Consider the following 21,627-nt stretch of genomic DNA (forward strand, 5'->3'; position numbering starts at 1 on the left):
AAATATACTATGTTGTTTCTTTTTAGGTTCCTATCCTTAGTAAAAAAGAGGATGTTTTTGCATATTTAGCCAAATATTCTGTGCCAATGGTTCGAGCAACGTGGCTGATCAAGATGACTTGTGCTTATTATTCTGCTATATCTGAAGCTAAAATTAAGAAACGTCAGGCTCCTGATCCGAATTTGGGTAAGTGAGAGAATACAATACACCTTACATTTCATTATTGATTTTGCAAGTAATTGTTGCCTGCACGCTCTGGATACAGCCCAGCATGGTGAGTGTTGAGAAGGTCCGTGGTGAGACTGATTCGCTCGGGTATGGATAGGGCAGCTGTTCCTAGTTCACTCAGTCTCAGAATCCTGACTCCATTAGCAAGGGCTGTTGATCTTACTGCCAAAATATATCCTGAATCTGAACACACTTCACCACCACAGCTGTTGAAATGCTGGTTCAAGCCACCGACATCTCTTAACTGGATATAGTCACAGCCTTCTATCGTCTTTCTCTGCTGTTACTTTTGCTCCTTACATTGTATTCTCTGCATAACTACTATACTAATCTCCAAGCCTAAATGGTATATTGTGTTTCTATTTATAAATTTACAGCAATTTTTTATTACAGTGGGAATACAGATCCAGATTCTTTACTGTGGCCAGTGAAGTCATTGCTGATCTGCCCCCGCCCCCGCCTCCCCCCCTTCCTGTGATGTTCCAGCCATAGTGCCTTCCTTCTATCTCCCTAATATGCTGAGCAGAGCTCCTTCCCTTTTCAGGGCTTCTGTGTTTCTTGTTTGTTGTACTTGGTTGGTCTTCTCTGGGATATTTGCATGCTTCTGTCTCTTCACTGCAGCTTTGGCTTAAATGTCATTTCTGCAGGAGGCTTTCTCTGGCCATCTACCTAAATTGCATTCCCTCTCTTTCTCTCCTCTCCCTCTACTTCTGGTTATGTTCTCACATGTTATTATTTTATTCAATGTCCATCTCAATATCTGAAATTATGTTTAAAATATTTGTATCTGTCACTCTGTGCTCCACCTCACAGACACTAAAATGTAAGGCCCGTAAGGGCAGGAATGTTGGTCTTATTCTCACCAAGTCCCCAGTGTCCAGAATTATGCTGGCCATGGTCAGTATTTTGAGTCAGAGTCCCCACTATATTGGTTTCTAGACTGTGACTTCTTGAGGTGGTGCTAAAACATGCTTTGTAGAAGATGTGATGCTAAACCAGAAATGTACATAAAGAATTATATATAAATATGACCATTTAGAGATTGGGTTTATAAATAATTCTTTATGAAATGAAAACAGCTTGTGGTTTTGTAAGGGAGAGTCCAATCACAAATCTGTGAGGAGGAGGGACAGAAAGTACAGACGTCTTCAGATGCCAGGTGGTGCCCTGGATAAATGAGTTGGGGTATAAAGTGGTGGGGAGTGGTGTGATTGGAGCACACTCTAAAAGCATGAACACTTAAAATTAAAAACAAAAACATGGTCTGAATTCTGTGGCTGCCATCTTTGAGTTCGGCATCATCCTATACGTGTTGAAAGAAATAAGCAAAAAGAAACTGTATTTTAGAAAAGAAATGCCCAGAAATGCCCAGGAAAAAATCCTGGAAGGTAGTAATCCACAAGTTAACAGTGATGGCCTCTTAGTGTTGTTTTCACAGTGGTCTTCTATTATCTTTATATTTCTCTGAGTTTATTCCCCCCATCAGCATTTTATTTTATTTGAGGGAATACAAAAGAAGTACCCCTTTTTGTTACTAAAGTAATACATTTTCATTACAAAATTTTCAAATGGTGCTGAAGTAGATACAACATGATGTTCAAGTTTCTCTTCTCCCTTCTCCTCTGTTACCCTTTTTGGAGTTTCATTCAGCCTTCACACACACATATTTCTTCATATATCTACATTTGTGTGTGTGTGTGTGTGTGTGTGTGTGTGTGTTCATCTCCACTGGATTAACTTATTTATTTATTTATTTTTAGAGGTGGGGGTTCTCAGTCACCCATGTTGGAGTGCAGTGGCATGATCATAACTCACTGCTTCCTCAGACTCCTGGGTCGAAGTGATCTTCCTGCCTCAGCCTCTCAAGTTGCTGGGACTATAGGCGTGTGTCACCATGCCTGGCTAATTCTTTAATGTTTTATAGAGACAGGGTCTCACTGTGTTGCCCAGGCTTTTTTGGAATGCCTGGGCTCAAGTGATCCTCTCACCTGCACCACCCAGAGTACTGGGATTACAGGGTGAGCCACTGCCCAGCCAGTCTCCATTGGATTTATTAATACTTCTCCCCAGGACCTGGATATCCAATTGCTTACTAGCCACCTTCACTTTGATGACATCTGAAGTGTCTGAATCGGCATCTGAAACATAATGTATATCAAATCAAGGTCTTGATTTCTTGCCATCCCTTAACTGTTTCTTCCTGACATTTCTTCTTAGTAAATGTTTTTGTGTAGTTATTGGGTGGGTAAGGGTAAGAGCCAAATTGTCATTCCTGGTATTTCTCTTTCTCTCAAAACCCTACATTCAGTCCGTCAACAGTCTTGTCATCTTTCCTTTCAAAATAAAACCAGAATCTGAAAACTTGGTCCTCTGTGTCCCTGCTGTTACTCTGGCCAAACCACCACCCCCTTTGCCTGTCTATTGCAGGGTTTTAGCCAATATTCTTGTTTTTGTTTTTGTTCCTCTAATGTCAGCTTTCCACTTTGTAGCCAGAATGATCCTGTTAGGGCAGAAATTACGCCATCCTTATGCCCAGAATTCTTGCATGGCCCCTTGTCCCACTCAGATTGTGTAACTCAGCGACGCCAGCTACCTGCCTACACATTCCAAACTCAGAGCCGTGCTGACCTGTGGGTGCGGCTCTTCCTTCACCTGTGGGTGCACATGGGCCTGCTCCCTTGCTCCGCTGTGGTCTCTGCCCAGACGTGCTTCCTAAGAAAAGCCTTCTCCGACCACTGCTGCCAAAATATCTCCCTTTTACTGTCTTCTTACTCTGCTTTTTCTTCATTGTTCTTAACACCATCTGATGTTATTTTTATATTAATTTTTGATCATCTGTCTACATCCACTCCCAAGTACAACACAGGCTCCATGAAGAACTTTGCTAGATTTGTTCAGTGCCGAGTCTCTGAAGATAGTACTTGGCATACACAAGGTGGTCAGTAATTTTTAAAATAAATAAATGAATAATTAGGCCTGAAACATTTATGTTTGTGTGTGTGTGTGATGTGATTACATATTTCTGCATCTGTGTATGTATGTATTTAAAAAAATTTCTCCCAATTAATAATCCTTGAAACTTTCATTATCACCAGCTATATCGGAGAGACTACTCCATTCCTTATGTTCTCTTCGTATATATTTTTTTGGTAACATGTTCTTGTCAGTGTTTTTCTTGATGTTCAGTTTAATCTGACTTTGACTGCTACAAAAATGCAAAAAGGAAATGCAGGAATGATTTTTACAACTGAAACTTAAAACAATTTTAGAGCAAGTAAGAGTTCAAGCCAGGCATGGTGGCTCATGCCTATAATCCCACCACTTTGGGAGACCAGGGCAGGAAGATCGCTTGAGCCCAGAAGTTTAAGACCAATCTAGGCAACATACTGCGACTTTGTCTCTCCAACCCTCCCTACCAAAAAAATTAGTAAAGTGTGGTGGTGCACACCTGTATTCCCAGCTACTCAGGAGGCTGAGGTGAGGGGATAGCTTGAGCCCAGGAAGTTGAGGCTGCAGTGGGCTGGGATTGAGCCATTGCACTCCAGCCTGGGCAACAAGAGAGAGACCCTCTCCCTCAAAAAACAAACAAACAAAAAAAACAAAAAACAGTTTGATAGATCTTGATAATTTGGAAAGGTTGTGTAATTTCTGGGAAATCCCAGATATGAGTGTTTCACCAGGACCACATGATTTCCCCTACTAAATGGAGGGAAGTATAGCTCCAGTTTCTACTTAAGAACGTTATGGACTTGTTGGATTCATTAGTTTTACCATTAATTTCCTTATCACTATGGCTGGTTGGACTTTTGGAGGGTTTTCTCCCCACCAAAAAGTTAAAACTTCTATTTTTTGCATACCCATAATGGATGGATTACTAGGTTTAGTCACTAGCTGTATTTTTTCTTCCTCTGTAAGCCAGATAACATACGATTCTGTTTTTTGATCCAGTTGATTTACAATATATTGCAGTTCATGGGTTTTTATGATTATTAATGTATATTTAAAATTGTGAATATTAACTCCATGAAGATCAAGTGCCTATAATAATATTTCTTATGTTAGAGTATCCAGGCTTTGAACTAAGACAGGCCAAAGGCAAAGAAATATTTTTAAAATGTATGAATTTCAGGAATTTACCCCTAAGTTCCCAGGTCTAGCATCTCAGAGGGAGCTTTGAGCTTTAGTTTTATCAGTGCTGCCACTAAGAGACGAGGTGATTTAATGCAAAGTCCTTAGCTTCTCCAGACATCAGTCTTTTCAGCCTTGATTCAGTCCAGTGTCTGTGTTGCCTTTGTCATGTTTTTTTTAGTTGTCTTTAATCTAGAACAGTTCATTAGCCATTTTCTTTTGACTTTGATATTTTTGAAGGAGGCACACCAGTTATTTTGTACTGTCCATTGATTTTTCCTTTCTCCAGTGTCTCATTAATAGATTTAAGTTACATACCTTTGCTTGGAATAGCCTGGAGGTGATGCTGTGAATGTATCAGTATATCATATCCCAATACTGGTGGTGGTAACTTTGATGATTTGGGTAAGGTGGTGTCTATCGGATGTTTCTCCTGCAAAGTTACTGTTCTACCCTTTGTAATTAGTAATTTACCTATGTAAATATACAGTTCCTTTCTCTATATTCTTATATGTATTTTAATTGAAAATGCAGGATTCTATTTATACTGTATGAAAAGAGCATGTTTTTCAAATATCTAATCTTGTTTTACTATCACTTTGTTACACCTGATACCTCTGACATTCTCCTTTGTCTTCAGCAGCTTTTTCAACTTTTAAAAGCAAATTATACAGTATATTTGAAAGCATTTGGCTGTGTAGACATAGCCATAATGTAATGTAGCTAGTTTCACACTCCTAGCAAGGGATACAGCCAAGCGAGTACACACATATATATGTGTTGAATTGGATTAAATCACATACCCTTCAGAAGATTAACTTCTAGTAATAGGTTCTGTGTTCTGGCGTTGATAGCAAAAAGAATCATTCAGCATGTTTGGGACAAGATTGACTATCAAGTGTCACCCTTTTCTGGCATTGGTTTTATGACTTCCGTTGTCGTGATGATTGTTCTTAGGATTTGTAAAGTGTTTTTAGTAGAAATGACTTTTATTCCTTTGTAATAGAAACGTGTTTTATTTTCAGTTCCTACTTTCAGCATTGGAGCAGAGCTATAAAGCACTGCTGTTTGATTTTATTGAAGGGAACTTTTCCCAAAGTTAAGTGGGCTCACAGCAACAAGGAGCAGCACAGAGATCCTCACTGTTGTTATGCAGAGAGTTACAGATCTCAAATGTAGATTAAATGGGTTGCTGCCCTGGGGAGCTTGCAGTCAGCAAAGATGTACCCAGTACAGTGTATACACAAAAGTGAGAGGAGTGAGAAGCGCCTTGGGTTTCTGAGTGAGGTCTCATGTGTAACTTCAAAGTGAATAATGAAATATTTGACTTGGACAAATCTGAACATCAGGACAGAGATTTTAAATAGAGGGGAATTAGGGAAGCCTGAAAGAAGAGTTTGCAATTCTTAGTCCTTGTGAGACCTGAAAAAAAAAAAAGTTTTGGTGGGCACGATGTTTAGAAAATGTCATGAAATAGTTGATGTTGCTACTTGAGGGAGAGTACGCCAGAAATAATGCATGTTCGGTTTCAGATATTTTTAGAGTTGAATTAAGTTTCATTTTTGAGAGAACAAGATTGTTCAGCTGCCTTAAATATTTTGAGCTCACCAGAGAAAATTATTTAAAACAGGCTAGCTAACACTTAAAAATGAAAAAGTGAAACTCACATTGAGTTATGCAATTGAAGTCTTTGAACAGATTAGGAAATATGACTTTATAGTAAATAACGGAATTTTGTACATTTATTTGTAGGAGTTTTCCCCATGAGGAGTCTTATTGTTGCTGAATCAACTAATAATAACTATAGCATTTATTGCTGTTATTGCTGTCACTGTTAACAGCATTTCTTGAGCACTTATGGAATCCCCGGTATTGTGATAAGCAGGGATACGGTGCTCACTGCATTTCAAGGTTGAATCAGCTCCTGATGTGTGCTGGGAAATGATCTAGGTTGTTTGGAGAAGCTTGTCAGCCTTGGGAATGCCCCATCCCCTTGCTGTTGTGGGTTTTTTTTTTTTTTTTTTTTTTTGGCCTGTTTGAAAATGGTCAGTCCCTCACCAGGTCTATTGGCTCTCTGCCAGGGTTCTTCTGGTGTGCAGTGATACAGTGTTCCCCATTTCATTAGTAAATGTTTGCTGGGTTCTATGTATATTTTGTCCATTTTATGACTTATTATTCAGATAGCCTGTGAAAGAGATATGTTATTCTCATTTCATGGATGAGGATGGTGATGTGCAGGTGGTGCACAGAACCCCTCAGCACAAGTGTCCAAACTTGACTCCAGAGCCTGTGCTGGACACCGCTGGTCAGTGAGGACAAGAGTGTGACAGTGTAATCACTGCCCTCTAGGTATTTGCAGTATGAGTAGGGGACATGCATCCAAACAATCACATATTAGAGAAGGAAGACTTCGTAGTGACAGGAAGAAAATACAGAGGAAGTCTTAAGGAATAAGCCACTGAGGGAACTTGGGACATCCAGGAGATTCACAGAGGAAGTGACTTAGGTGTACACTTTTGCAAGAGGAGGCGTTTCCTAGGAGGACACAGCTGGCGTGGGCTGTTGTTCAGGGAAGGGCATTTCTGACAGAAGGATGATGTCTGCAGAGAAATAGGTTATCAAATAGTTTGACTTGTTGCACCTCCAGGATTTAACCAGCTTGAGCGTCGGTTACCAGTGGGGAGGTGATGAAAGCCTGTGTGAAGGTTTGTTTGCCAGAGTGCGATATATGAGTTCCCTCTGGTGCATGATGAAAAGCCATGGAAGGGTTTATTATTACTATTATTGTTACGACTCTTTCCCTCAGTTTCTTGTCTGTAAAAAATGAGGATAATTGACAGTACTTATTTATTTATTTATTTTTATTTGAGATGGAGTCTCCTCTGTCGCCCAAGCTGGAGTGCATTGGTGTGATCTCGGCTCACGCCAACCTCTGCCTCTAGAGTTCAAGCAATTCTCCCGCCTCAGCCTCCCAGGTAGCTGGGATTACAGGCATCTGCCATCGTGCTTGTCTAATTTTTGTAGAGACGGGGTTTCACCATGTTGGCCAGGCTGGTTTTGAACTCGTGACCTCAGGTGATCCGCCCACCTTGGCCTCCCAAAGTGCTGGGATTACAGGCATGAGCTACCACACTTCGCCTGATAGTAGTTTTTAAGAATGAAATGAATCAATACCTTTAAAGTGTTTGGAACAGTGACTGGCACACAGTAAATGTAGACCATTGATAATATGCGACAACTGCTACTTAGAACTGCTCTTACCAGCCAGTATTTATTGATTATCCTGTGTTACTCTGTTGGGAACTTTGCAGACTTTATCTGTAACCTTGCAATGTAGGTTTTGTTATTACATTTTGTGTATGAGGGACCTGAGTCTCAGAGAAGTTAAGTAACTTGCTGGCCTAGATGGAGCTGGATCCCTGCCCAGGCCCCTGCCACTAGAGTGCCTGCTCCTCACTCCTCTGCTGTGAGGTGATAGCTGCTGGTGGCCTGTGTGTGGTGTGGGTCTGGGCCACTGGAGGCAACAAGCATCTCTAGGTGGAAAGATGCTGGCAGGAAGCAGGCTGCAGGACTGGTGGCTCTGAGCAGCATCTGAGGAGTCAGAACTCTTGTTCTCATGGGTGCTATGGGGAACAGGAGGAGCAAAGCAAAGTCCAGGGTGCCATGGAAACTAGAGAAAGAAATATGAAACTGCTTGCAAGATGAGCAGCCTTAATTCTGCCTAGGAATTTTTGGGTATTCAATATGGTGAAAAGTGACAAGACATATCATGCGCATGAGGTCTTTTTTGGGGGAACAGATAGATTCAAAGAAGCTTAAAATGCTTTGTGGTTAAACTGCCTGGGGCACTGCTCTGTTTACCCCTAGTCATTTCCTCTGTGCCACCTGAGGTTTTGTGGGGATTTGAGTCAGATGAGAGACTTTTCTTGGTTGACTATACTCTTGTAACCACTATCCTTATCGCTCCCAAAATACAAAGAATAAACAGCCACCCTTCTTTCACAGTGGGTAATTAATTTGTGACATATTCACTGAGCCATTTGGACTGCAAAAATAAGTCCTGCTAAACTCATAATTGACAGTCTGGTTTCTTATCTAAGCCTACCAGCTTACTTGCAGTTTGGGTCTGTGAAGACATTGCATACTAACTTTTTTGATTCCAGGGACAAGCGTTTAGTTTTGTCAAGATCGCTTCCACATTTTCACAGTGTTCCTTCTATCTCATTTGTCATAAAGGCGATATCTGCCTTGTTTATGCTGAAAGTAATCTTGAAGATTGGACAGAAGTGCTTGTGTAAGCTTAGTTTAAATTCACACTTTGCTTAGGCATGAAAAATAGGTTTTAACCGGTGAGGTAACTCTGGCTCTCTGGTAAAAACCATTCTCCAATAGAAGGAATGGGGCTAATGGGGGTGAGACTTTGGTACCTGCAGCTATTCCATTCCTCAGTAATCTTTTACCTAAAAGTTTTAACATCTGTTGATGAACTGAGCCTGGAATAGTTATTTCTTTGGGAATGGCAAGATGTAGGCATTCTTCTGTAAATGAGGGCTTTCTCTCATGTGATAAATTACAGTTCTTTCTAAAAAAGGCAAAATAAATGCTAAATTCTTTTCCTTTGATTTCAATTTTTGGAGTAGAAATTGTAGTTGCACCTCCACAGTGGTGAAAAATGTTTCTCTATTTTTTTTATTTATTAAAAAAGTTTAGGCTGTGTGTGGTGGCTCACACCTGTAGTTCCAGCACTTTGGGAGGCTAAGGTGGGTGGATCACGAGGTGAGGAGATCGAAACCATCCTGGCCAACATGGTGAAACCCCGTCTCTACTAAAAATACAAAAATTAACTGGGCATGTGGCGGCATGTGCCTGTAATCCCAGCTACTCAGGAGGCTGAGGCAGGAGAATCGCTTGAACCTGGGAGGCAGAGGTTGCAGTGAGCTGAGATCGCACCACTGCACTCCAGCCTGGTAACAGAGTTAGACTCCGTCTCAAAAAAAAAAAGAAAAAAAAAGAACGAAAAAAAGTTTATTTTTGGTCATTGTTATGGGCTCATGAACTTTTATTTATTCTGTATTTTACAACCAAGTACACTTCTGTTAAATTTCATGTTAAAATTGTCCCAAAATTGGCCAGAGACCCTTCTAGCTCCATGTAAACTTTTGACATGACACCATTTATCATGGGACATCTCCTTGCTTTCTGGCACAGATATATGTCCCAGGCGCTGGTAATTTTCCTGCCTCAGATCTGCAAAGAGCCTTTTGTCTAAGGAACTCTGCTTCTTTCTAGTGGGGAATGGTATTTAGAAAGCAAGATCTGGGTGCTCAAGGTGCTCATTGCTAACTGGGATGTTGTGTCTAGGCCCCATCAGTGGGTAAATGGATGGAGACACACATATCTGCATGTGTGTGCATGTATGTGGGGGTTTTCCTATTTCCAGTTTATCTTTAGCATTTCCTATTTAACAAGAAAGAGTTTTTAGTAATTTCTTCACTTTTATGTTTATTTCATTTCTATTACATGAACAGTCAAATGATTTCTAGTAAATGAACATGGTTACTTACCTGCTTTACCTTGCTACAAACATATTGGCTTGAGAATTATAATCTGATACATTAAAAGTATGTGAAATTTATTTTTTTTATGCTTTAGACTGTGTTTCACTTAAAATGATTCTCTCTGCAGTAAGGTACACTGTTTCAGTTTGTTTTCCATTTTAGGGTTTGATTTTTTTCCCTTATGAACTAATTTTATATTTTGAATATGTAATACCTTGACATATTCAAGAGTCAAAACTATATAAAGATGTGCAGAAGTTTTGCTTCTATCTCCATCTTTTCACACAATTCCCTTTACCCTATCTTCAGACATAACCATTTCTTACTAGTTTTTAATCTTCCAGTTTTTATTTTTGCAAAAAATATGCAAATACTTATATCTTCTTATTTCTTCTTTCTCCTTACATAGTAGTTAGCATACTATATATACTGTTGGATACCTTGCCTTTTTTTTTACTTAACAATATCCTAGTGATTACTTGATGTTCTCTGTTCCTTTTTGTGGCCTCTTAGTCCTTCATTGTGTGGATGTACCACAGTTTGTTTGGCCAGTCCCTTGTTTTTATTTCAAAAATGTTAAAAAACTTTTTAGATTTACAGAGAAATTGAGAAGATAGTACAGAGTTCCCATGCATTCTCCTCACCCTTGCAAACAGTTTCTCCCATTATTAACATTCTGCATTAATATGATACATTTATTATAATTAATGAACCAATATTTATTATTATAAAAGTCAGTCCATACTTGATTTGGATTTCCTTAGTTTTAAACTAATGACCCTTTTCCATTTCAGGATCTTATTCAGGATGTTATATTACATTTAGTTCTCATAGCTCCCTAGGCTTCTCTTGGCTGTGACATTTTCTCAGTTTCAGTGATGTTTGACAGTTTCGAGGAGTACTAGTCAGGTATATTGTAGGGTTATCTTCTGTTGGAATTTGTCTGATGTTTTTCTTATGGTTAGACCAGGGTTACAGAAGTCAGGTGTCATTCTCTTCATGTTACATCAAGGGTACATGCTATCGCCATGACTTATGACTGCTGGTGTTAACCTTGATCACCTGGCTGAGGTAGCACTTACCAGGTTTTACAGTGTGAAGTTATTTCCCTCCCATCCCTTTCCACACTTTACTCTTTGGAAGGAAGTAATATGGACAGTCCACACTGAAGTGGGGAGTTAACTATCCCCCCCCTTGAGGGCAGAGTATCTACTTAAAGTATTTAAAATTCTTCTGCATGGGTGATTTGTCTCTTATCTACCTACCTACGTACCTACCTACCTACTTACTTACTATTCATTCATTCATTAATGTATGTATGTATTCAAGCATTTCTGTTAGTATTGATTCATAGATGTTTACTTTATCTTTTGGTTTATAATACTCTATTTTGTTCCACCTTTGTCCATTGAGAGCTCTTTCAGCTGTGTCCTGTGTCCATTTGACATACCCATCTTAGTTTGCTTTTGGTTTTGGTTTTCTAAGTACTTTCTTCTTTTCTGGCACTAGAACATGCATTCCATGTTCATTGTATATATTTTCTGCTCCAATCCCATAATGAGCCATTTCTCCAAGGAGCCCTGGTTCTCTTTAAAGGAGAGTGGTATTAGAAACCAACAGTTGAGCACAAAGAGTGCTTATTGCTACTTGGGGTGTCATTGCTTCTAGGCCCTCTCAGTTGACAGATTAAGGAGATGCATGTGTGTGGACTAACTCATGTATGTACATATATTTATAAATATTTCTATATGTGATTGTGTGTATCTCTTGAGCTAAACATGAATTCTTATTGATGCCTGGTAAGTGCATTTTTCCATTTTGTTAGATTCTGCCAAGTTCCTTCATAGTATAAACATGGACTAGACCTACTCAAGTTGTGAGAGGAGAATATTGGCGGGACAGGCATGGGAGAAATATGTAAGCAAGGTCTTGATGGGAGGTGAAAGAGAGCTGAATGTTCATCATCTTCCATAGTAGGAAGACAGTGGGTAATGCTTACAATCAAGTAGTAGGACTGTAAGCATGTTATTTAGAGGTAGAGGTAAATACAACAGATGAAAGAGTTGAAAATAATTTGCTTTTGGAGAATAATTGAGGAGTTTATGGACAATAGGCTGTTGTGTTCACAATAAATCATGTAGAACTGTTGGACTCTTTAAGACATGTACAAGAGGAGCTTTCATATAAACAAAAGTTAGCTAAGCCTAATTGCAGTCCCAAATTATTACTGCCTATTTTTTGTTGTCATTGGTACTTTTCCTGGAAGATATCTTGCTGTAAGAATGTTTTATGAAAAAGATTTGGAGGAAGTTTAAGGAATGCCATCTTACCCAGTAGCATTACAATTTAGTTATTCTTAGATAAATTACAAGGGCTTACTTTTCTCTAAGCTAACTACTTGCTTCTTGGGACCTTAACTTAAATGAAGTTCTTTGTAAAATGATGTCAACTGTTGGTTTCTAATACCACTCTCCTTTAAAGAGAACCAGGGCTCCTTGGAGAAATGGCTCATTATGGGATTGGAGCAGAAAATATATACAATGAACATGGAATGCATGTTCTAGTGCCAGAAAAGAAGAAAGTACTTAGAAAACCAAAACCAAAAGCAAACTAAGATGGGTATGTCAAATGGACACAGGACACAGCTGAAAGAGCTCTCAATGGACAAAGGTGGAACAAAATAGAGTATTATAAACCAAAAGATAAAGTAAACATCTATGAATCAATACTAACAGAAATGCTTGAATACATACATACATTAATGAATGAATGAATAGTAAGTAAGTAGGTAGGTAGGTATGTAGTAAGTAGGTAGGTATGTAAATTAAATGATGTTCTTTGTAAAAATTGGAAGACCTCTAATATTTTTCCAGGTATGTAGCTTTTTAGTTAATTGAATATGCAAATTTTCCCTATTTACAGACCCTTTATTAACGTAAAATAACATAAAATTTACCATTGTAACCAACAATAAGTGTATGGTACAGCAGTATTAACTCAATGCACATTGTTGTACAACTGATTTGTAGAACTTTTTCTGCTTGCAAAACTGAAACTGCCCATTGAACAACTCCTCTTTCTCCCCCTCCACCAGCCTTTGGCTACTGCCATCATACTTTGCTGATATACAGAAACTTTAAAAAGTTCTAATCAAGTTTAATATGCTGCACTGTAACTCTGTATGCCCGATTGTTGCCCTGTGGAAACATATTTCAGCTTTTCCAAAGTAAAAATATTATACCCTGTTCCAAGTTAGAATGCTGGTGTGTGGTTGTGGTGGTTGTATATTTATGTTTAATTAATTTTTTGGTGAAATCAAATAAAATGTCTGCCCATGATAGTTTCTGAATTTATTTATTTATTTATTTATTTTTTGAGACAGAATCTTGTTCTGTCACTCAGGCTGGAGTGCAATGGCCTGGTCTTGGCTCATTGCAACCTCTGCCTCCCGGGTTCAAGTCATTCTCCTGCCTCAGCCTCCCGAGTGGCTGGGATTACAGGTGCGTGCCTCCACACCCAGATAATTTTTTTTTTTTTTTGAGATGGAGTCTCGCTCTGTTGCCCAGGCTGGAGTGCAGTGGCACGATCTCGGCTCACTGCAAGCTCCGCATCCCAGGTTCACGCCATTCTCCTGCCTCAGCCTCCTGAGTAGCTGGGACTACAGCCACCCGCCACGACACCCAGCTAAGTTTTTGTATTTTTAGTAGGGACGGGGTTTCACCATGTTAGCCATGATGGTCTCGATCTCCTGACCTTGTGATCCACCTGCTTCGGCTTCCCAAAGTGCTGGGATTACAGGCGTGAGCCACCGCACCTGGCATTTTTTTTTTCTTTTTAGTAGAGACGGGGTTTCACTATGTTGGCCAGGCTGGTCTCAAAATCCTGACCTCGTGATCCACCTGCCTTGACCTCCAAAAGTGCTGGGATTACAGGCATGAGCCGCTGGGCCCGGCCAGTTTTTGAATTTCTTAGAGAAATGCATTGAAAGAAATTACTGTATTTCACTTGAATAAGGAGTGATTTAGTTTAAAAAAGGTTTATCAAGAGTCTATGCATTGGGGTAGATGCTGTGAAGATTTTTAACCAAATGGGGGCTGTGCTGTTTGTCTGTAAGGGGATACCATCTTTTTGTGGTTACAAGATACACACCTAAAATGGAGCATAATACATTAGTATCTAATTACCTGTAATCATATAGGAAATAATGGATTGACTGAAAAAATTAGGGAAAGTTTTCTGTAGTAGTAAAATATGAGCTATGCCTTAAAGAAATCTAGCCTTTAAGTAAGAATTGGGATTTTTACTTTTTTTTTTTTTGGATCTTAAGTAGTTCTTGGTTCTTCAGTTATCTTCCATCTTCCTCTTTGGCAACTTATGAGCAAATGAATTAAGTTTATAGTTCTGTTCCAGGTAGTATATTCGCTGCAGTCTTTACTACTGTCATTTCTTCTGGTCCTGTCACTTGGGGTGAATGGTCTAGTCCCACCCACATTTTCTGTTAAGAATCCATTGCTACTCAACAGTTTTTTCTAGTCAGTCCTAGTAAATGTTTACTCCCACTTGAATTAATCAGTCATCTTCTATGTAAAATGTTAATAAGAACCTTGATTTAATTGGTAAATCATGGTTCCCTACCCTCTTTATGGCTATTGGTACGTGCATACTTGGAAGATAGTATACTACAAAATAAGCTTATTGAAAGTTTTGGCAGTTTACAGGCTGGTTTCGTAGCTTCTCATTTGGGCTAGTTTTCTTGAAAATTTTCATGAGGTAGCTGAGTGCCTCCATTTCACAAATGAGGGGAGAAAGTTTATGGAAAGTGGAATAATGAGGAATTCCATCCTAGACTTCTGTTTCTGGGTCCTGTTTGATTTACAGAATTCGCATGCTGCTCACATCAAATGAAGATCAACTGTGAAGCTGAGTGGGGGAATGGTGTTTGCTTAAGGTATGAAGAATGCTTCCAAAAGCTCAATGTTTAATGAGTTTTAATTTGTTGGGCATCTTGCAGATCTGTTGCTTAAAGCATAAACAAGAGAATTTTAAGAAAAGATAGCTTCTTGTATGAGCTAAAATTTCTAATAGGTAGTATTACAAAATGTGGTCCAAAACACAAAATGTTCAGAAAGGAGGGATAGTGAAGTCTCCTTTCTACCATACTGTCTTCAGACCCCCTACCTCCATCCCAGACCCCTCCTTACATAGTTTAGAAGCAATAATTCTTACCAGTTTCATGCATATCCTCTGAGATATATTTCATGTGTTTTTAAGTGTAGATTTTGTGTATTTTTTAATAGTCCTTTAAAAAATTGGTGCTTGCTCCATACTGTGCATACAATGGCCTTGTTTTTTAAATGGCTCTAAGCTAACCTTTTAATGACTTATTTATAAAAGCTACGTTCTTTATTTTTGCAATTTGCACTGGAATGTTAATTCCATGATAAATAGAAAGCTTTTTTTTTTTTTTTTAATTAAGAAGTACATTAGGTTTCAAAGTCATTTTCCAAATGTGTATAAACTTCCAAGTGAAATCCCTGGAATAACATGGCTGTAGAGCCTGATTCAAATCTGTTATTTTGTAGTCAAGGAATTCATACGGTATGCCAGGTAGAAAACAGTTCAGGGTCAATAAATTATAGTTGGAATGTCTTTGTGAGTCTAACATAGCTAAAGCAAATTGCTTTAATTAAATGAATATAACATGCATCATTCTTTAGTCTCCAGAAAAATCACACAGGAGTGAGTTCCGGAGCAGGGAATGAGAGGGATGCTGGGGTGGATCTGGCTGGTCTGTGTACTGTGTAAGCATTTTTGCTGTGTTTTAGAGCTTTTTGCTCTAGGGTTATTTTACATGGTCATCTGGCAATATGATATCTGTCGTATTTGTGTTCTAATGAAAGACTCTTAGCTGTCTAAAGCTTGTTCAGAAATAGAAACTTTACACTAACTGCATTTAGGACCTAAATAGTAAGCATAATGCCACTTTAACTATTGAAACGTTACTCTAACTACAGCTGATCATGGGATTAAATTCCAATGCAAAGTGAAAAAAGAAAATGTAGTTTGTTTATTTTTGCTCCTCAGATGATTGAGCGCTTCCTCCCACTGCCTCTGCAGCAGAAGCTGGGAGAGGAGTGAGGGTCGTGAAATGTCTGATGTGATAATTTAAATAACTTCTGTGTCTTCAGAGTGGGGCTGGCAGCAAGTGTCTTTCACCAGTGCTTGTCCTCCATTTTTCTTTTGCTCCTGTTCCCCTGAATCTTCAGGAGTGTGGGTGCCTTCTCTTTCTTCCCCATGTCTCCTCTTCTCCCTTCTAGAGCATTGTCCCCCAAGACCTGGCCAGAGGAGTGCACAGAGGTGTGTTCTCTACATGGAAGCAAAGTGGTGGCCTGTGTGTCTTGCTAGAAGGCAAGTCTTACATCTTCCTACAGTCTTCCTGTCCTGGGGCAGTAAAACTCATGGCTTGGTGTCACATGTAGAAGGCTGTGGGGATATGTCCTAAGTGGTTAATTAAGTGCACCAATTTAATATTTGTAAAAATGCTGTCCCTGTTATTCCCTATGATAGGAATATTTCACCAAAGCCAAGGCTGTTGCTCACTCAGGTATATATAGAAATCTGAAAAGATGAGAGAAATTTACCATATGATAATTCCAACATTAATTTCAGACAGCTATCTCATGCCCTGGAGAAGGAGCTGAGCCTGTTGGTGGCAGATGTTCAGTGTGTCCCTCTGTTAGAAGGAAGCCCCCGAAACTGTAGCTGTGGGGGAAGCTGGTGGTGTGACTGATGTGTCGAATAAGAAATTCTTGTTCTAAGGGCTAAAATTGGATTCTGTGGTTGCCACATGCCTTAGCTTGAGATGCATGTACGGGGTTGATAGGGAAAAAGGACAACTGGGGGAAAAAAAAATCCTTAAATGCAACAATTAGCATGTTTGCATTAAAATGAAAATGAGAATTGGAGACCTGTCAGTGAAAGGGAGAATCCAAGAAAGGTGTCCAGTATGGTTCTCCTCAGCTATCAGATACAGCCCAGCAACCTCTCAGGAAGAAAGATGCAGTTGGGAGTTTTCACGCAACCTTGCAATACAAGACTTTTGTGCTCTTGTCAGACCCTCCCTTGTCGACCCCTCTCCCCTATTTGTATCCTTGCCACAGGCCTCGGCCCCCTGTTTTCCAACTTGGCCACCCTGGTCTCTTCTTCTGAAATCTTTAAGCACTGACTACCTGACACACAACTGGGCAAGTATTTAGATATTGCCTTATAATGGCCTTGTCTTTCCTGGGGTACTGCCCCCCTTCCTCAGCTGTGTTATTCACTCCTTAGGCAGAGGGCCCTTTACTCACTGTGGCTGGTCATATCTTCACCTCTTCACCTCTCTCTTCAGTCTTCCTTCCCTTCCCCTCCACCTGTCCCAGGAACGTCCCAGAGGAACAGTCCTGTCAGTTTCCCTCAGCGACCTATTCACTGCCCCCCCAACATACCTGCATCATGCAAACCTACCTGCAGCGGTTGTCCTTACCCGTCTTCCTCCAGTCTTGGTCAGAGAGATGCTACTTTCACCTAAGGTTACTTCCTCCTTTTTTATAGCCTCCTCTCTACCCAGCCTTGTAAACCATGTAAGTTTGGTTTCTTGGCACTCGCTCTGTGCCAGTCACTGTTTTAGCATGTTGCATCTCATTTAATCCTCAAAATAATTCTATATAGGCGAAGAACACTTACTAGCCCTGTTTTTCAGGCAAGTAACTGAAGCACCCAGGGGCTGACTTGCTCTAAAACTCCAAAGCTGGTAAGTGATTGGAGCCAGGGCAGGAACCAGGCCAGCTAACTCTAGAACCTGTGCCCTTCACCACCGTTAAGCTAGTTAATGCATGTCAGGGGCTTAGAAGAGGGCCAGTGCCCAGCGAGTGCACTACCAGTATTGTTACTCTGCATGATAAACTGGTCTGTCCCCAGGATTGTGTCTGCCAGGTACTTCTGTGGTCATGAACACATTCTTTAGGGCATTGCATCCCACATATGGTAATGTTCACTACATTTGCATCTTTCCCCTGACCCTTCTGAGTATCAGACTTGCATATCCACCTGCTCCTTGACTTATTTTCCCATGAATATCTCCAGCATTTTAAATCCAGCGTATTCAAAACTAAACTGAAAACTGAGAAACCTGGGTAAGATTGGTGAGTTGCCTCAGTGTCAGTATGCTGGTTGCGATATTGTACTATAGTTTTGAAAGAAGTTAACATTTGGCAAAACTAGGTAAAGCGTCCATGGGATCTCTTTATTTCTTACACTTGGATGTGAATCTACAGTTATCTCAAAATAGAAGTTTCATTAAAACAAGTTAAGGAAATAACAAACTGAACTCAGCCCTGCCACCCCTCCCCAGCTGTTCTCTGTAATTCCACATCTCCATCGATGGCACCAGGACCACCCATTCCGAAATGTGTTAGCTGCCCTTTCTCTTTCCTTCATCTCCACGTTAGGGTGTTTCCTCTTCTGCCTCACAAAGGTGTCGCACCTGCCTCTTTGTTCCCTGCTGCAGTCACCTCCCTGATGGAGTTGGCAGCCTGCTTTCCAGGGTTTCCCCTACAACTTCCTGAGAAATAGTGTTAATTTATGTATCTGATCTTGCCATTGCTGTGTTTAAAATGTTTCAATTACCCATTTGTGATAAAAAACCAAACTCCATAGCTTGCCACTGCCTGGGTCAGAGTCCTCCAGGCTGCTGATTAAAAAAGCAGATTTCTCCACCCAACTCCAGACCTCTGGAGTTGAAATCCCTGGAGTTGGAAATAAACCTGTGCGTTGAACCAGCACCCTCTGGTGACCATTTTGTGCACTAGCGTTTGAGGAACTCTGGCCTCTGGGGACCTTCCTGCGCCTCACTGGTGACTCCCTCTGCCTTCCTGCCATCTGCATTGCCTGAAATGTCACACGCTACCATTTCTGTGTGTGGAACTCCTTTGTACCTTCCCCAATATGTGGATGAAATGCCTCTTTGCGTCCTTTCCTGGGTCTCAGGGTACACTGGAGCACTTATCTTGTTGTTGTCTACTTTTGTGTCATGTGCACCTCAGGCAGGGCCACTTTCTTCTCTTTGTAGCCTCATATCCCAGTAGAGGGCCGTGGTGGGCATTTAGTGTTTGCTGCTACATATTGATGGGTTTTATTTTATTTGATCTTGAGCTGCCTACTTGATCCCTAAGTAATAGTACTTTGCACGGTGTCATTGCACAATAATTAAAACCAGAGAGAAATGGCTGGTTTAAAATAACATAGTAAAATGAGTCATCCAGACAAAAACAGATACTCTGTATCTGTCCCCAGTGTTCTACAGGTAATTCTGTTAGAGGAAAACTTTTTAAAAGCAAAAATGTATTTCAGTAATGTGTCACACTGTGTCATTTCCACTGTGTACCAATAGCCCATCCCCACCCCTCCTCCTCTTCTTTCTTTTCCTGCTCTCCAGCCAGAGAACCTGATTTAACTATCTGATCATTCAGCAGAACCCAGCAGTCTGGCCAGTGGTCTGACTCTGCTGGTCTTGTGGCACTGAGGCAGCAGTTTTCATTTGGGCTATTTATCCAGGCAGCCAATCAGTGCACTGACTACTTTTCATTCCCCAAGTGAATAGTGGCTGAGTATGGGATTTTGGATTTTCTGTGGCTCATTTTATAGGGTACAACTGATTAACTTTTTAAACCCTTTTATTATGGGACATCAAACATGTACAAATACAGAAGTATATAATAACACCCATTTACTCTTCACCCAGCTTTAACCATTGACTCACAGTCACTCTTGTTTCTACCCCTTATCCTCTCTGTCTCCCCCCACCTGTGAAATTATATCATTTCCTAGTGGATTACTTTTTATCAGTATGGAGTAATTTTTTCTTTTACTTCATGAAGAAATAATCTTTTACTTCATTTTATTGGTAGTTAAGTACTTCAAGAAGACATTTTAAATATTTGAATATTAAAAAACCAGCTTTATTGATATAACTGAAATACTGTATAATTCATCCATTTAAAGTCTACAGTCAATGTTTTTTTAGCATGTTCACAGAGTTGTGAAGCTATTAACCACATTTTAGAACATTTTCACTATCCCTAAAAATCCCCATGCCCATGAGCAGTCACTCCCCATTTCCCTTCAGTAGCCGCAGGCAACCACTAACCTACTTTCTCTGTAGATTTGCCTTTTCTGGACATTTTATATAAATGGAATTATACAATATGTGGTCCCTTGAAACTGGCTTGTTTCAGTTAGCGTATGTTTTCCTGGGACATCTATGTGGTAGCACGTTTCAGTACTTCATTCTCTCTTAGGGCCGAATGGTGTTCCATTGTATGCATATGCCACATTTTATTTATCTGGGTGTCAGTTGATGGATATTGGATTGTTTTCACTTTTTGGTTATAATGAACATCCTGCTATGAACATTTGTTTACAGGTCTTTGTGTGGACATGTGTCATTTCTCTTAGATATACAGGCTAGTTCTCCTGGGTATGTATAACTTACTGGATTATGTGATGACATTATATTTAACCTTTTGTGGAACTATCCTACTGTTTTCCATATATTACATTTATCATTTTACATTCCCGCGGGGAACACCTGAGGATTTCAGTTTCTCTACATCCTTGTCAATACTTGTTATTATCAGTCTTTTTATTATAGCTGTCCTAGCGGTATTTCATTATGGTTTTGATTTGCATTTCTCTATCGGCTAATGATGTTGACCATCTTAAATGTGCTTATTGGCCATTTGTTTATTATTTTTGGAGAAATGTCTGTTCAGATCCTTTGCCTATTTTTTAACTGGGTTTTCTTTTTATTATTGAGTTTAATAGTTCATCATGTATTCTAGAGCCAACTCCTTTAAATATGATTTGAAATATTCTCTCCCAATTGGTGTGTTATCTTTTCACCCTGTTAATTGTATCTTTGACCAAAAAAGTATTTTAACAACAGAAAATGTGAGAAAAATGGTGGAAAATCTTTCAGCCATTCTTATTGAGCTTATTATATAAGCTATATATAATAGCTGACATGTACTGAAATTTTTGGTTTTGTATTTTTTCTCTCATTCAGTCTGCACCAACGTCAGGCTAGTTAAACCCTCTATGTCCTGCAGCTTTGAGAAGCAGGCTGTTCCTACTCAGAAGGGGGTACTATTGTAGTCGTATAGCCTAAAGAAGGATTTCCAAGGAAATGAATTTCTCCATTGAGGAGTCCATCACCTCTGACTTAAAGTGCTGTGTCAGGTGGATCACCTTAAAGATTCGCTCCTTAGTCTCTGGACTTGGTTGGAGTTTTAAAAAAACAATCTCTGTTGCATTTCGTTTCACATAGTGAGTTCCCACTGGCTTTGATGATGGAAAAGGAAGTAGCTAGGAAAATGAATCTTTACAAAGTTAGTTTTTTCATATATGGTTATATAAAAACCCATACATACACATACATTTACAAGGAAATTTATTGAAAAAGAATGGAAAGTCCAGTATTTGCCTGGCCCATTTATAGCCATTGATTAACAGGTGCTTCTATTTAGCTATATTAGAGACAGTGTATTAGAGAAGGAATTTGGCCTTTTCCCTATTGTCATGTTTGAAACCTTTTAGGTATGCAGTGGTGAGTTTAAACTACAGAATAAATAAGTTTGTATCAAGAAATGAGAGACAGAATCGTTGGGAAGGAACT

At 39.7% G+C, this 21,627-nt stretch overlaps 1 protein-coding gene across 9 annotated transcripts in view; it reads left to right on the plus strand.

Annotated features, from left to right (window-relative positions):
* Positions 1–21,627, plus strand: part of MED12L (mediator complex subunit 12L) — a 343,992-nt gene that overhangs the window by 42,048 nt on the left and 280,317 nt on the right. For 8 of the 9 annotated variants that reach the window (XR_010139264.1, XM_054552827.2, XM_054552829.2 and 5 more), the window contains one exon: positions 27–186. Coding sequence is in view for 7 of the 9 variants with exons in the window: in XM_054552827.2 (XP_054408802.2) it covers positions 27–186 (160 nt within the window). In the remaining 2 variants the exon portion in view is untranslated. Of the gene's footprint in view, positions 1–26; positions 187–6,486; positions 7,062–21,627 lie in introns of those variants that run through there. The other variant, XM_054552833.2, reaches the window with a different exon arrangement.

Source organism: Pongo abelii, chromosome 2, assembly GCF_028885655.2.
Source record: "Pongo abelii isolate AG06213 chromosome 2, NHGRI_mPonAbe1-v2.0_pri, whole genome shotgun sequence".
NCBI lineage: Eukaryota > Metazoa > Chordata > Mammalia > Primates > Hominidae > Pongo > Pongo abelii.